This window comes from Lissotriton helveticus, chromosome 9 (genome assembly GCF_964261635.1).
Source record: "Lissotriton helveticus chromosome 9, aLisHel1.1, whole genome shotgun sequence".
In the NCBI taxonomy this organism is placed as follows: Eukaryota; Metazoa; Chordata; class Amphibia; order Caudata; family Salamandridae; genus Lissotriton; species Lissotriton helveticus.
This window is the reverse complement of record NC_136070.1, coordinates 1,224,600,964-1,224,617,015: the sequence shown is the minus strand read 5'-3', so window position 1 is coordinate 1,224,617,015 and position 16,052 is coordinate 1,224,600,964. Positions and strand designations below refer to the sequence as shown.

Here is a 16,052-nt window from a genome sequence, read left to right as displayed (position 1 = left end):
TTTGGTTCTATTCAGAGGAGTTATCCCTGCCTTTTAGAATTCCCAATTGATTTGGATTTTTAATAACTATTAAAATAGGTGTTTGAATATATTTCTAGCTGGTCCCTTTCCGAAGAGACAGTTTTAGTATTTGAAACTGAGCTCTTGACTTATACATAGGACAGCTATGCCTGCCACAGTGAAAAAAATCTTTTAGAGAATTGTCATAGTAGGGATATGGTAACAACCTTTATACACAACCACTTTTAAATACCATGCTCCCTACCTTGAGGCCTACAAGAATTACAAATGGGCGACTTACTAATATTTAAACGGTAGGCTTTTACCCATCAAATGCGTTTATTTTGACGGGTCGCAGATCATGTTTACATTGTAACAGTCAGGCTACAAAGGGTAGGAATGAAGCCATGTTTGCATTGCCACTGTAAGTGATGGTACAACAGGCCCTGCACTCCACTCACTGGTGGCATTTAACTTCCCGGCCCTGGGTACACTTTGTACGACATACTAGGGATGGATCGGCAAGCTAAATATACCAAATAGGAATAAGCCAATTTAACCATTTTCAAAAGGGGAGAACAAGCACTTTGCAACTGGTTAGCAGTGGCGAAGTGCACTTAGTTTTAAAGCCAGCAACCAAAAATAGGGTTCAGACAAAAGAAGCCAAATTGACCATGCATAGAAGGTGGAGTTTGTACAGTTTCTGTGTCAGTCGCAGTTTAGGGAGATGAAATTGCTCCCGGTCACCGGTCCGGTATATCACTTTCATTTCTGGATTTTACTTTTACATACTGTTATCAGATGTGTTGATCCACCTGACTCAATTAAAAAGAAACAACACTGCAACGTGCAGATGCCTGGATGTGTAAAAGTAAATTCAAGGAATGGACACCTGGTGTCCCAGTGACATGGAGCCATCTGGTCACCCTACTCATGGCCCCAGAGATCAGGAGTAGCAATGGCAGTGCTACTTCTCTTCTCTTTATTACACAAAGCGGCAGACTGCACACTGTGTACAGCAGGCCTAGGAGTGACGGTGTGTGGAGTGGACCGAGGAAGCCTGCCTTGCACGGCTGTAGGGATCACTGGTGCAGTAGGTGCAGTGGCACCGAGGCCCTGGGGTGTGAGGGGCCAACTAAACCCTGTGCTTCCATTAGGGCAGGGGCGTTACACAGGCAACCGCGGGGCGGGGGTCCCTCAGCAGAGCACTCTGGCCGGAAAGCTCCTGATTGAGCCCGACGGGGGCCCCTCCACGTGCCTTGCAAGGAGGCCCCCTCGAGTTTCGGGACGCCAGTGCATTAGGGCCCAGTGCACGCTTGCTGTGCCAGTGTTGCTTTGGGCCTGTACCAAAGACCAAGGGAAGGGAATATTGAAGCAGAGGAGACACCTTAGATTGGGCCTCCGAGTCGATGAGGCGAGATGGGGGCCCATGGTATTAACCCCTCCCATGCTCATGACGAGCTGAGCTCGTCATGAGTCACGGTGGCCGTGTGCTCATGACGAGCTGAGCTCGTCATAATGGTCAGAACGCTCGCACGCGGGGCTAATTCTGTGCTGAACGTTCTAAAGAAACGGGTGTGGCTGTGACAAGCTCAGCTCGTCATGAGCACACGGCCACCGTGGCTCATGACTGTGCACCCCCCGCCCCCCGCACAACAGGGGGAATTAGCCCCACAGGCAAGGGGTTAAGGAGGAACAGAGGAGACCACCCGATTCGGAAGTCTGTAGCAATCACGTGCTCAACGTGTCCCGGTGTCTGAAAATTACACCAGGAGACGTTCAACATATTTCTGTGGGGCCCAGCTTCTTGGCAGGAGGGGGGGTGGGGGGGGAACGGCGTCCACCCTGTGAAAGGAGCGGGGGGACGCCGTCCATCCCCGCCTTGAGCCCTGGGCCCACTACAGAAAACTTGCAAAAACATTGCCACCACTGAAGACCTCTGCAGTAAGACTCCAGTTGGTTAGATAAAGAAGACAGAATAAGTCGACGTCCATCAGGCCCTCGATTCTGCACCTGTTGGAGGCCCCCACCCGCCTCCCCTTGGGGCAGGCCTCTCTCTTGCCGCAGAGCATGTGTTTGTTCAGCCTGTGTTTTCAGGGCCTGTGAGGAAGGGGTGTCCAAAAGCAAACAAGCACTGAAGGAATGTCGTGCGGAGACACACGAACGTGCCCTGCACGTACATGTGTGACAAAACACGTGTAGGTCTTGTTTTCACAAGGGCGGTGCTATGCCACTGTGTGTTTTACACACACCAATAGCCTTTAAGCCTGGAGTTCTGATAAGAAAAACGAGGCCACCTGGCTTTCTAATCCCGACACAAACCTGCCCAGTGTGGTCCTCAAATGCGAGATGTGAAAATGTATCCACTCTTATGACGTCAGAATGGTGGACAATGAACGCTGTTGTACCCCGTAGTGATGTCACAACAGGGGTACTTAAGTCTTCGAATTTCTCTGCACATAGAATAGCAGCAAACCTGTTTCCGTCTCGAGCAACGTCACGTCCGGTGCTACCACCAATAGCAGCAGAACGAGCTGCACAAATATCTTGCTCTCAGTCAGGGGCGCAACTAGGTCTTAACTTCGGGGGTGGCTAACATAGCAAATAAGGGGCGTGGCTAAAGTTAACCAAGGGGGCGGAGCTAAATGGCAGACAATCAGGATCAGGTAATGCTCAGGCCAAGCTGAGAAACAGAAGTGGCGATTCTGCATTACAAAACTGTACCTTGGTATTTATCATGCACCGCATGGAGACGCTTTCCACAGAGGCTCAAAGCAAAGACAACACTCTTCCAACCACACATGCATAAGGGGTAACCTGCTACTCGCATGGACAAGTGCTTCAGCATCGCACATAAGGGTAGTAAGTGCTCTACAAATACAATATAATATGCCCTGCATTGTGTGTCTCTCTTGGAACACAATGACTATGTGAGGACTGTGCCTGCCCTCTGCATTAACGTATCTCAACTATTGATGAAAAGTGTCAGAATTGGTAGGACTGATCTGTCCGGTCGAAGGAGAATTCCAAACAGGCTATGGCTGAAGGATGCACTGGTTGACAGTATAGTTTGGGGTCACAAAGATGGAAACACTCATGGCACAGATTTGGTAGAACACTGGTTATGGGAGCACACCCAGGAAGGGAGGAGCAGAGATAGAATAAGAGCCACAGTCCCCTGAGTATTCTCACCTGCGACAGCAGTTGGTGAGTTACCTTCACTCCGCGATGCTCTACCACATGTTTGTGTCACTACAGTTTTATTTTGTTCTGTATGGGGTTGGCTCTGTGGTCCTGAATCTGGAGCTTGCAGCTATTTCACTTCTTTCTATGGGGTTGACAGTGTCTTCCACCTCAGCAAAGTATCCTGCCTTTCTTCTCTTAGGTTCTCTGGCTGGATTCAGGCAGCTGGGAGACTGGCCACACTCTTGTTCTGAATGTTAGCAGTACAATTCTCTGTGCTAATGTAGAGATCTTTTGGTTCACATTTCTTACATTGTATTTGATCATATTTTCTCTAACCTACTCCATACTTTCCCTCTGATAGATGGACCATGTCAACGCATTGATTGGCGCGTCCTTGTGGTGATCTTTTGGGGGTGTCTCCCTTTTCTCTCCGCCTTATCCCTTTTTCCTCCCAAGGGTCAGTGACAGACCTCACCTCAACCACTGTAGATATTCACCATCATAGGAGACAGAGTGAATTTGACAGCAATTATGCAGTCTCGTCCATACTGAATCTCGATCCTAACACCCTGCCCATGATGTCCCAGGTGCCTTGACGCTCATGTACCATTTCTCTTAAAACAACCGTTGACATGTGCCCAAAACAACATGCAACACCTATCTTCAAGCATAGTTCTCCGTCTGGGGCCAATGTTCCCCTCAAAGCAGCTGCTGCCTTGCCTTGTTAAAACAACTGAATACAAATTCAACACACCAAAAGTGCTTAGGTGAAATCCCTGCATTCAGGCAAGGATATCACCTTGGTGGCAGCCTGTCTCAAACAAAACAAGAGTTGTGGAGCAGGGAGGGTTGTTGAAACCTTTCAGAGGCGGGCTGGCAGGGGTTGGTTCTGGGCCTCTCCGAAAGGGTAATTAAAATCACATTATCCGATGCTACACACAGCCTAAATAGAAATTTAACTGGGGAAGAAAGGTTTCCATGCTTTAAATATTTTTATGCGTGTCAGTAAAGTGTCATGCTGTCATGATCATCTTAGCCCGGGCTGCAGAAGACGAGGGGGGGGGGCTGAAGCCTCTTTAGCCCAATGGGTGTTGCGCGCCTGGCAGATATGTACACTCATATGTAGCTGTGTACCTACATTTTGCACTGCCGTCCCCTGGCCATTCCACCAACAGCTTCACTATTCCCATTCAGCAGAAGACATACATTCTTTTTATAGTGCAGCTTTGAGAACACCCACTTTTTCACAACTGCGCGTGAATGTGGATTGTCTACAAACAGCAGAAGTTCTGCAGATAAAAGAGTACGCTTCCTTTATTCCCTTCTTTGAACCTCAGCAATTTACACAACGTTCAAGCAGGTTTCAGGCCTCCTGTTTCTGTGCACGAGTAGCTTTTCCAGTTAAGGTTTTTCTGTAAATTCAGGCACTTATAGAAGTGTTCATCCCGTTGCAAACTTAGGACAACAAGAACCAGAATCCAGAGAAAACGTTAACTGGACATTTCTAGCGCAAGGAATGGGGAAACGTGAGAATACTACATAATTTCCTTATTCACGTAACGCCTATTGCCAGACTTCAGTGGAGACAGCTTTCAGGACATTCACGATTCTGGGTAGTCAATTTTTTTTTCTTTCCACTGTCACGTTAAAACCTTCACACCTCCCAGCAACTAAAGTCTCGCTTCACGCCATCAGGCTGGGTTTACAATGCACCCCAATTTAAACAATCAGCAGAGGTGTGTGGGTGGAGGCGACGACAGGAGGCAGGCGGCAACTAGAGTCAAATTTCGGAGGGGGGGCTGAAAAAGATTGGGGGGGGGCTAATTCTTCAGGAAGGGCTAAAACATAACAAAAGCCTCATTTACATTGAAATGGTCTTTTACAGACCTGTGAAGTACTCGGGTGCGGCTGCAATTAAAACGTCACCAGCCGCGAAGCTGTGAAAGCCCGGGCTGACGCACACGACGGGGGGGGGGCTGAAGCCCGGTGAGCCCAATGGGTGTTGCGCGCCTGCTCTCAGTAGTAACTATTCTAGTAGTGAGAGAAACCTCACTAGCAGCACATTCTAGGATATTACTACAAGCCCATGTTTTGTAGGCAGCATCAAAAGCATCAATGAAAATTGTTTTAGGAAAAAATAAAAAATATGCTAAATTTTAAAACTTGGGCTGGTTAAGCACGATACAATCGAGTGGTAGGAAAAGGACACTGATGGAGCCACCTGCAAGCGGCAGGGGCAATTAATGTGCGCTACAGCATCTATGAGTCTTTGCCATGCCAGTGAAAATAAACGTGGCCTAAAAATGCATGTTATATGGAAAAGGTAACCTAGTAAATGTGTATTTACGAATTTTAGTACAGGGCATCAAATGTCATATTAACCTAGTATGGCCTAACTAGATAGATCACTAGTATAAATAGTCCTTGTAAGACAGACAGACATATGCCTGTTTAATGAGACATTATATGCCACGTTTGCATTTTTTATACAGGAACATGTGCCCACACAAACACATCTTCTATAATATCAACTTGTACCTTATAAACTATTTAAAAAGCTGATGTTATAAAAGAACGAATCATTCTCGATCCCTGTTAAACAGTTTCTTCTATACACAGAAAAACAAGCATTGGTCTATGGCTTGTAAACTTATTGGCTTTTTCCGATGCTTTTGAAGTGATGTTTTTACGCACATAGCATAGGCACGAATAGCGCTATGATGAAACGCACTTGGACGTGTACACGTCATGACGTTGCTGGTGGCCACATTGTTCCACATGTGCATGAACACACGCCTCACCATGCTTGTGAGCCATGGGGTGATGTGTGTAATACTCAGAAGCAACTTGGACCAGTAAATATAACACAAAATGCATTTTACCAGCCGCGGCCGGTAGTGGGAGTACCGGCCCGGCGGTGACGTTACTTTTATGTTTACTTACCTGTTAAACTCCGTAATCTATACATTACTACCCCCCACCCTGCCCCTCCCCCTCTTCACGTCACCGCCCGGCAGGTACTCCCACTGCCGGACGCAGCTGCATTTTACTTCAATTAAAACGTGTTTTTCTTCCATCAGAGCAGTCCCCCCCTCCCCAAGTACTCTCCAACCCAAAAGTTACAAATAAAGCGTTTAATGGAAGGACCTCGAGGTGTGCAGGAATAGCGGTTGAGGGCGAGAAACCGGGAGTAGGCAGGGGTAGCAATGGCTAGCTTTATGCCACGAGGGTTGGGAAAATGACAAAAAAGCTGATGTGGAGGAGGCAACATAGAGCATGTAGGATGATAGGCGGGAATTTCAATGAAGCAGCACATGAGGTCGAGAGCAGGAGGGGAATGGAAGGAGCAATTCGGAGTGGGCTGGCAGTGGCGGAACACAAAATGTGGCCCTCCCCATCACCTGCAGAATGTGATGAGGGGACCCGAGTCTACCATATTGTACAGATACTCATTGGGCTTTGGCTGTACGTGGCTCCTGTTGAAGGATTGGGGGCGCCCTGGAGGGTTGGGGTGCCCCCCTTGCACCGCAGACTATATGGTTTGTACTGCATGTAGATTACATGCAGGAAGGTTTCTAGGTCTGTAGGTTTCACTATACACATTTTCTTGCACCTAAATGTTTTAGAGTGTTTTTCAGAACTTTGTTTAATTCTCAATTATTATGTTTCTTCATTTCGTTTTCTAAAGCTGCTTTACACACCCTTGCATTGTCCTGAGGCGGCCACAAATTATCAGGCCGAAACGTGTCGACTATATAGATTGAGAAACCTGCTGCAAATATTTAACAAGCATTAGAAATGCAATAGATCTCACTTTTTCTAAATGGCACAACAACGAACAAATGGCAATTCATGGGAATGCCCACGAATTATCAGGCCGAAACGTGTCGACTATATAGATTGAGAAACCCGCTGCAAACATTTAACAAGCTTTAGAAATGCAATAGATCTCACTTTTTCTAAATGGCACAACAACGAACAAAAGACAATGCATGGGCATGCCAAAAGCCGATTGAGGAGATACCAGGTCTTGCAGACGGCGCATGCGTGCTGGCTAGGCTCAACCTAAAAAGGGCAATCTGCTTGTGGACCTTTGCTTACAGTCAACCAGATGTTTTACACATAAATTAAATAGAGTGTCTCAGCTTGAGTGGACTATGTCTAGATAACTCATAATGAGAAATTTCTTCATGACATCCTTTTGATGTAACTGTACAACATGAGAGGATGGTGTATTAATCTTTTATAAATGTTTTTGATATTTATATTTAAAGAGGTAAAATAAATTGTATTTAATGTATATGTTCGATTCTCACTCGATATTGTATTATATGATGTGCCCAATAGGAGATATCCATTCAGAAAAGTTCAAGCAATATATGAAAAATTGTTGAAACATATCCAATCACTACTGAAGTGTCATTGTCGATGGAAAGTGGAGACGAATCACTCCCACTAGAGCCTTTTCTTTTTGTTTTGTATTTGAAGAGTCCCGGCTCTACAGGGTTATAGGGGCCCACCCTCTTGTTTCTTGTATGTGTGGCCAATGGTGAGGCAGAAAATATGCAGGGTAGTGGAGCCAATGAATAGTAGGCAGTTGGCGGGCTCCAAGCTCCTTGTAAAAAACAATGTCTCGCAAGTGAGAGCACATGCGCTAGGGCACCACGCTTTCATAGGTAAGACCTAATAGGGCCATGGGGGATTTGTTTGGCAGGAGAGTGGAAATCTAGTGGTTTGGTGTAAAGTATAGTTTAAGAACATGTTTGTGTGTTTATGGCCAAAGGTGTGGTGGATATGTGTTAAATACCATCCTGCCTCCTCAATAATATGCATTCCTAGAACCCCAAAAGCCTATCCCAGTGTCGTTTTTCTCGACCCTAAAGAGGACCTGCTACAGAAAAGTGCCATCAGACGCCCTGTCTGCCTCAGCTCAGGCCTTCCTTTGCATTCTGGGGGCTGTAGTGCAGCCTTTAGAATGAGTAAAGCAAGCCCAAACGCTTCAGAATTGTAGGTAAAAAGGATAAATATGATGGAGAAATACATAAAATATTTGGCAATCAGAAATGTTGGGGTATTTAGCAGACTACACAACAAATTAACATTTTGATCTTAACTGCATACAGGAGCTCCACCTTTTTAGGTCGAGCTTGGGCAGAGAATGCGCTGCTCTGTGAGGCATGCTGTATTCAAGTATGGACTTGAAGCTCCACCCACTCGCCACTCACATTTTTCATTGGCTTGAGTCATTGTCCTTTGGAAACTGTGGCTTTTCAATGGTCAATAGGCTTAGTAGTCCCCTCCTTAGTACCGGCATGTCACATTTTGTAACCTCCCATCAGGACACCCACTGTTACATGTGTTGTTACTCGATAGGCTTTAATTACAGCCTCAGAGCATTATTTGGTTAAATGTTTTTCTCCTGCCTGCTGTTGCAGGCAAGTCACGTTTTCCACCAAAGTTTTTTTTTTCTGATAGCACGGCACACCACGCTGATGCAGTGGTGGGAGTGCCTTTAGTTTGTGGCCCGAATGCAGCCACATGTTTTTTTTTCTCACTTTTTGTTTTTTACAAGCATTCCATAATGTGCTTTCACTTTAATGTCTGCTACGCCACTTTCTTTAGACAGGCTGTGTCTAAAGAAATTTGTGAAGGCGCTAATAAAGTGAAACAGCGGCATGGTGCACTTTTACAAAAAAAAAAAGCATATGTTCGTTAACTTGGCAAAAATTATTTTTTTGTAAAAGCACCCCATACACAGCCCGTTTAAAGAAAGGGGCGAAGCCGACATGAACGTGAAAGTGCAGTATGGGGCGCTTTTCCAAAAATTGCCTTTGCAATCCAATAGGTCTCACATTTGCGAGAGTTTAAGCTATTGGGATTGTCAATTACAATGCCAATAGCTTAAATTCTTGTAAATGCGAGACCTATTGCATTGCAAATGCTGGTTTACTTGCACAGTGTGGTGTGGGAAGGGTGCGGGAAGGGTGCCATGGCCCTGGTGGAAGCGAGGAATAGCCTCCACCCCCTCCACCCCAACCGGGTTGTGTAGTAAAGTACAGTAATTTCAGCACAACAGTCCACCAGTGGGCAGTGATGCCACTGCACCGTCCTAATTTGCATACCGGGCGGCCGGTCTTTTCCTGTGTTGTCTCCACAGCTACGGAATAGACTCCCAGCTCAAGAATCCTGGCTTTAAAATGAAGTTCGAGTGCTGGCTGTCAGGACTCGAAAGACCAGGGGGCATATTACCAAGCAGAGCGATAGGCAATTATCGCCGCTTTAGCGGCCGTTTCGGCCGCTAAGCGGCGATAATTCTATTGCTCTATTAGCAAGCTGTCGCTAACAGCAGTTAGCGGCAGCTTTAGGCGATAGCGAGCGGTTTGGGTCCCGCTTTGCATGTCAGCGATATTTATCGCTAATGTCATGCAAAGTGGGCGTACCCAACCTGTTAGCGACTGCCGTCGCTAACGTCGCTATTGCCTATTAGCAAGGCAGGCGTAGCGATTGAAATATTCCCGCTATCGCCAAAAACTAACGCCTGCTCTGACCAGTTCTTAGCCATGTTATCCAATGGGAGGTGGATAACATGGCTAAGAGCATTTTGTCGGTAATGCGTGAATATCGCTGTATTCTCAGCGATATTCACGCTATCGCCGGAAAATTTATAGCTTTGGACATAAACGTTGCTAATAGCACGTTATCTCAGCGATAATTTCCGGTGATGCTTAGCCTAGTTAGCGATAAATATCGCTAATCGTTGGTAATATGCCCCCAGCAGTGTGATTGTTTCTACACAGCGCCAAGAGGCGCAAAACAGCACACAAGAAAGAGTAAAGACACAACAAACGTAAACGGGGAGGGAAAGAGAAAGGTTTAGTATGGACAATAGATTTTACCAGACACGTTAGAGGAAATGGCGTGCATTATTAAAAAAAACACGTTTCTTTCTGCTACAAAATTGTAAATATGGGTTCACTTACCAAAGTCGGGCGGCACGTCTTTTTTCAGTCCGCACAGCATGGTCCGTGTGTGAGTGCCCGTCAAGGAGACATCCGCCGGCTTCAGCAGCAGCGCACCTGCCGCCGTCTGTATGGGGGGGGGCACCCCCTCTTTATCCAGACGGCTGCAGTCCTCCAGCAGCGCGCGCTCCGGCCCCTAAACTCTGCAGCCAGTTACACCCAAGACCACGCGGTGCACGGCTGAGTGTGCACACCACACATCGAGTGCACCACGGAGTCCGAGAGAGACAACAGCACACTCTCCGTGAAACTCTGCAGCATGTTAAGCCACAACCGCACTGTACACGCGGAGTAAACTTTCCAGTCGATAAGTGACCCCAGCCAACACACCTGGACTCTGCAGTCAGCGCCGGGGGTCCCTAGCCGAGTGTGCACGGTGCCCGCAGACCATGTGCACTGTGCAGTGCAGTTCGAGAGAGTCCAGGGCACACGCAGCGCCCCCAAACTCTGCAGCTGGTCCCCAAAAACTCTGCAGCTGGTCCCCAAACTCTGCAGCTGGTCCCCAAACTCTGCAGCTGGTCCCCAAACTCTGCAGCTGGTCCCCAAACTCTGCAGCTGGTTTCCACAGCGGAGTGCACAGAGAACTCCGTGCAGTCAGAGACCAGAGCACACTGGATGCAGTGTGCAGTGCAGAGCGCTGATCCCAGAACCCACTCTGTGTGAAATGAGGGCGACAGCGCGACAGTCCAGTCCGAGAGAGACCGGCCGCCCACTCCCGTACACCGCGCAGCCGGTTGAACCGTGTGCACAGCACTGCCAGACCGTGCACGCAGGAGACTGTATGCGATCAATGGGCTGCGAGACGTCACGGCGCATCCAAAGCTGTGCACGGAGGAGGCGGGGACTCAAGTTTGTATCATGTATGATGCACAGTGACAAGGCACCACGAGCTGTGTGCAGCGGGCAGAGCGCGTAGAAGGCTCATCTATTCCATGCCGGAGACCATCACCGTGCACATGCGTGCACAGTGCACAGAGTCACAACACACCCTTTTCTGTACCAGCCTCAGAGACCACGCAGTGCAGACTCCAGAGGGGGCCAGGGCAGTGTGCTGAGATCACACGGTGAGCGCAGTCGGTGAAATGTGTACAGACCACTCTGCGCAGCTTAGGAAGAGGCAGGTACAATGAACACGGATCACAGCACAGCTCAGCTCAGGAAGAAGCAAGTGCAATGTGCACAGATCACACGGCGCGCCTCCCTGTGGAGCGTGGTCGGTGCGCCGGGATTCACACTCCGGGGTGCATCAAGAAGTCCTGCGCCCCATCTCTCCGGTCGCGCCCAGACAGATGTCCCCCTTTGGGAGGTCCAGTGCGCCGCGCCTCTTTTACGCACTCTTTATTTTCATTCTTAAAATGAGCGGGCTCTGTTTCACCCCCCTCCGCGAGTTCCCCGGATGACCAGCCGGCCGGCTGCACGGCTCCGGATAAAAATAACTGACTGGAGGGAAATGGTGTTGTAGGAGGCGAGAGGGGCTCAGGGGAGAGCCCACACTGCCAAGATACCCGGTTTCCTTGGATCAGGTTCCACACGTGCAGGCAACAGCCGACCCCCGCTTCGTCTCGGGCCCCCCTCTGCCTCCCCAGGGACCAGACTCGCGCATGAACTTCCAGCTCCGACGGGCTGTGGTTCGGGGGCAGCAGAGGGCTTCCAGCCTGCCCCTTCCCGGCCCCGCCTCCGCCACACTCTGGCAGACCTCTGCCCCCACCCATCCATGGTATCTCAGGAACTCTGTCGTCAGCAGCCCCCCAGTGGAGAGGAGCAGACGACCCGGGCTGCGTGGAATGCGAGCATTCCATTCCAGCCTTCCCTGCACAGCCCACCTGCCATGCTTTAATGCCAACTATCTGGATACAAGTGGCAATAACATCTGGTCACTGAACTCTAATCTTAATCAGCTGGTCCCCCCATGCGGCTGCCTGAACCCCATTTAGACTGCATTGCAACTCCAGGGCAGTTAAAGCAATCCGCCCTTCTTTCAATACATGTATTAGCAGTTCTTATAAAGCACACGTATAGGCAAAGGATACAGTTATGCAGGGCTTTAAGTGGCATGAAAAAACTGGGGTGGGGGGTCTCTCAAAGGGGGCGTGGTCAAAGTAATTAAGGGCGTGCCTTAAAAACGCATTAGCTACAAATTTGTGTTGAGCATTGTGTGCAGCCCAACTTGTATTTTGCTGTTTCTGTCATTGCATCCAGATATATGATACAAGTAACATCATACCTACAAGAAGTCAGGACTATTGGCTTTGTCAGTGGTTGTTAGTTGCATAAAGATAAATAAGCAGCAACTATGGCTTGCATATAATATTGTCAAAGCTTCCACTTAAAGCCCTGGTGACACCACAACAATGTTGCTGCTCCCGAGTTTCAAAAAGAGAAGGCAAATCCAGAGAGAAAATGACTGTCTTTAAAGGATTTCCCTTCCCCTACAACACTAACCTGGCATGACATCATGTCGTAACTTCTCCATAAGAGAGAAGCGAGCAGTGACAGCAGGCGCATAGAAGTGCCTGCTGTCACTGCAGTCCAGAAAAAACAGACGCCTGTGCCAGGGCACAAAAGAGAGCCCGATAGAGATCCGTTTCGAGGCCCCCTTTAATAAACTGCCGGTGCTCAGACCCGGTGAGACCCGGGCCACTTAAAGCCCTGCAGTTATGCACCTTTAATTCTGCTGGTTTCAGGGGTCGAAGTGCATTAAAATTATACACAAAATTGCCATGCTGCGTGGAAAGGGGGCGGGGCAAGTGTGTGTGGAGGCGGGATAAAAGGCATAGCTAACAACATATACATTCAGATACATTTTTTGGTCTTTCACCTTCAGGTAACATAAAATAATGCACAGACTAAACAAAAATGATATTCAGTGTAAAATGCACTGTCGCACATAATTAAACCTCTATTACTTAATGCACTGCGTCAGAGAGCCACATAATTGAATCGTGGTTGGTGCAGTGGCGAATAGTGACTTGTGCATATTAGTGCTTTGAGGTCGCAGTCGGTGACAGAAAGCACTGTTAACATGCGAGTCATTATTTGAAACTTGCGTTACACACACACAGTATGAGATAGGCTGCCACAAAATGCCCAGGCTCTACGTAGTGCAATTTATTTTTAATAACAATCTTTTAAAAGCACGCACTTCACAGCTTAGCTGGCAGCTCCCTTACAATACCTCTCAAAAAGAATAAATGTGTGTCATCAGGAAGCTTCAAGTGATTCCATCAATTAAAGCCGATACCACTTCCAAGCACCGTTTTAATTTGCAGATTGATCAGCTGCGTACATATATATTTCTTTCAGGTAGCAGGCACCCTGGCAAGAAGGCTTGTTTAGCTGTTGGCCCCTCCCTCGATTTCCCACCACAGTAGACTCATTGCCTTACACTTCAAATAAAGTATTTCAACTCTCTGAATTTACCATCCTGGGATGGTTGTCTTTTCACAAAAAGTAGAGGAACCGTTTCTCTAAAATTAAAAAAGTATGGCCAAGTCATGCTCAGCAGCGGCTCCTCCGCCATGGGAGTTTGCCCCACCCCGGCAGCAGCCTCAAAACATGAAAAACAAAACTAAAATAAAACATGTTTATTATCGTTTTATTTTTCCACTGAGTGCAGAGCCTTGGGGGCGGGGCCATCGCAATGGCCGTCACAGAGAGGAAGTGGTGGGCACTGCTATCAGTGCGCTTGTTGGTTTTGACTGGCCGTCTTAAGACAGCCAAACCAACATGCGCACTGAACTGTCTCCAACTCGAGCTGCGTTTCCGGGTTAGAGACAGCAGGCATAGGTTCCCACCGTCTCTGGGAGAGCAAATCGGGGGCGCTCAGGCCAATCAGGACGCTACCCTCAGCAGCATGAGAGCAGCATCTGCATTGGCACAGAGGAGTCTGGGAGCCTGTGCCCACACATGAGTCAGAAAGAAGAAGAAGAACGGTGTTGCAGTTTTTGTGTTGTGTTATGTTGCCCCCGCCCGCTACATTAGTTTGAGGCCGACCGCAACTGGTCGTGCAACTCAGATCCCCCCACTTCAACCACTAGCTGGTCTCATAGCATTTTTTCTGTGCAAAGGTTGGGTGCACTCATTTTGTTAATATGCCGCAGCCAATTGCTTCCCATTAACCGCAAAATATGATTAAACTAGATAAAAAATTTTACAACGCTATGTAGCACAAAACAGCATGTGGTGGATTGTCAGCAAAGACTGGCACAAACTCAGCAGTGCACTTGCAGCTAAATTTTAGCACTGGAGCATAGGGGTAACATGAATGTCCAGTATGTGAGAAAGCTCTATTTGGTGCACTAGTGTTTTTTCAGCTATTTATTAAAGCAGAAAACGTGTCCTCCCCAGGGCCAACTTTAGCACTGGTGGTACCTACTGGAACAAACTTTTTTGGGCATCCCCCTCCCCATGACACCTTTTCCCACTGATTCCCTCACTACCACTCCCCAAAAGTGTCCAGCATCTCTCTATAGCCCCGTCTCTCACATGCATGTGATTCACAGTGCTATCCATACCAGTGTAGTGTGTCAGAGCACATTAAACAAAGAATCACATGTATGTAAATCAGTCTTTGTTTATAACTAAATGACTTGACACTTGCAGTTTCTTGGAAAGATAAGGACAGACTACATCTGCGTCAAAAGCAGGCATTGATTTTGCAGAAATGCAGAAAATGGAATCATTTAAAAATGGAGCTGTGGCCTACTTGGATTGGAGTTGGGCCTTATGTGGTAAAGTCTAGAGGGATTGTTACATAACATAAGACAGTGAGGATTACAAGTTGTAGGAATCACATTTCATCCATACTAGTAGGCAGTGTATTTAAGAGTATTTGGTCCAGAGAATCTCAAACTCAGGATTTAAAACGCATTACAGTGGTTGGGGTTGGCTTTACTTTTGAGTATGCATTACTACCCAAAGAAACCCTTTTGAGCAACATTAGGATAATGACAGACATACATTATGCAAAATCAAACAACACACAATTTGCAGGCCACTAGCAATAACCCTAAACAGCTGGGCTGAGGATAACACTTTCGCATATCTGAACAGGCCTATGGTTGGTCCAGGTTTGTGAGTGTGACATGGATCTAAAAATGACACAAGAAAGCAGCGTATAGAAATTAGTAGTTGCTAAGATCGATTCAGCTCAGCTATTCCCCCAATCGCTTAGTTTTTTTCCCCAGAGGGAGCAAGCCAGTACCATTTTGTCCAAGCATCCTGCCACTTTTTGCTTTAGTTCCTTCCACATGTGCTTGCGTTTTCACAATTCGGCTGCATTCATGTAGACATTTCCCCCAGAAGCACTGGAATACTAATTCCATTTCACCCTGGTGACAACCATACGCGTGGGTGTCAAATGTGTCCTTCAGGGAACCTTCTGGTGAAATGAGGTCACATTTTGTCCTACAATCCAAGAAAAGATCTAAAACATAGAAACCATCTGAAATTGGCTTATTAGTTTTGAGGTGGGAAGAGGCGGTACCCATACCAACTGTATAAACCCAGTACCATTCTGGAGTTGATGTCTTCCTGCTATTTATGGTGCAGAACGAGATAAATAGAATTCTTATTCCACAAGGGTCTTCATCAGATGGAATTTTCCATGATCTAGGAATGGTCAGAGGAGGTGGACAATGAGGTGCCAGAATTATCCTGTGTGCTAGCCAATCATTGGAAGAAATTTACCACCCAATCCAAACTATTTGGTCACAGTTCTCCCACCATCTCCTTCTCCAGCACTTGCTTTGTGCATTACTGCACAATTATCCAAGACCCACTATCCTAAGGTGGCAAGAACCAGCTGCCACCAGGAAAGATAGTCTTCAGGTACTTGACCTCTCCCCG

At 47.4% G+C, this 16,052-nt stretch overlaps 1 protein-coding gene across 2 annotated transcripts in view; it reads right to left on the bottom strand.

Annotated features, from left to right (window-relative positions):
• Positions 1–16,052, bottom strand: part of GRIP2 (glutamate receptor interacting protein 2) — a 476,068-nt gene that overhangs the window by 355,227 nt on the left and 104,789 nt on the right. The window contains exon 1 of one of the 2 annotated variants that reach the window (XM_078661711.1): positions 10,167–10,676. The exons of the other annotated variant lie outside the window; for it this stretch is intronic. Coding sequence (XP_078517837.1) covers positions 10,167–10,206 — 40 coding nt within the window. The 5' untranslated portion in view covers positions 10,207–10,676. Of the gene's footprint in view, positions 1–10,166; positions 10,677–16,052 lie in introns of those variants that run through there. 2 annotated transcript variants of the gene reach the window in all.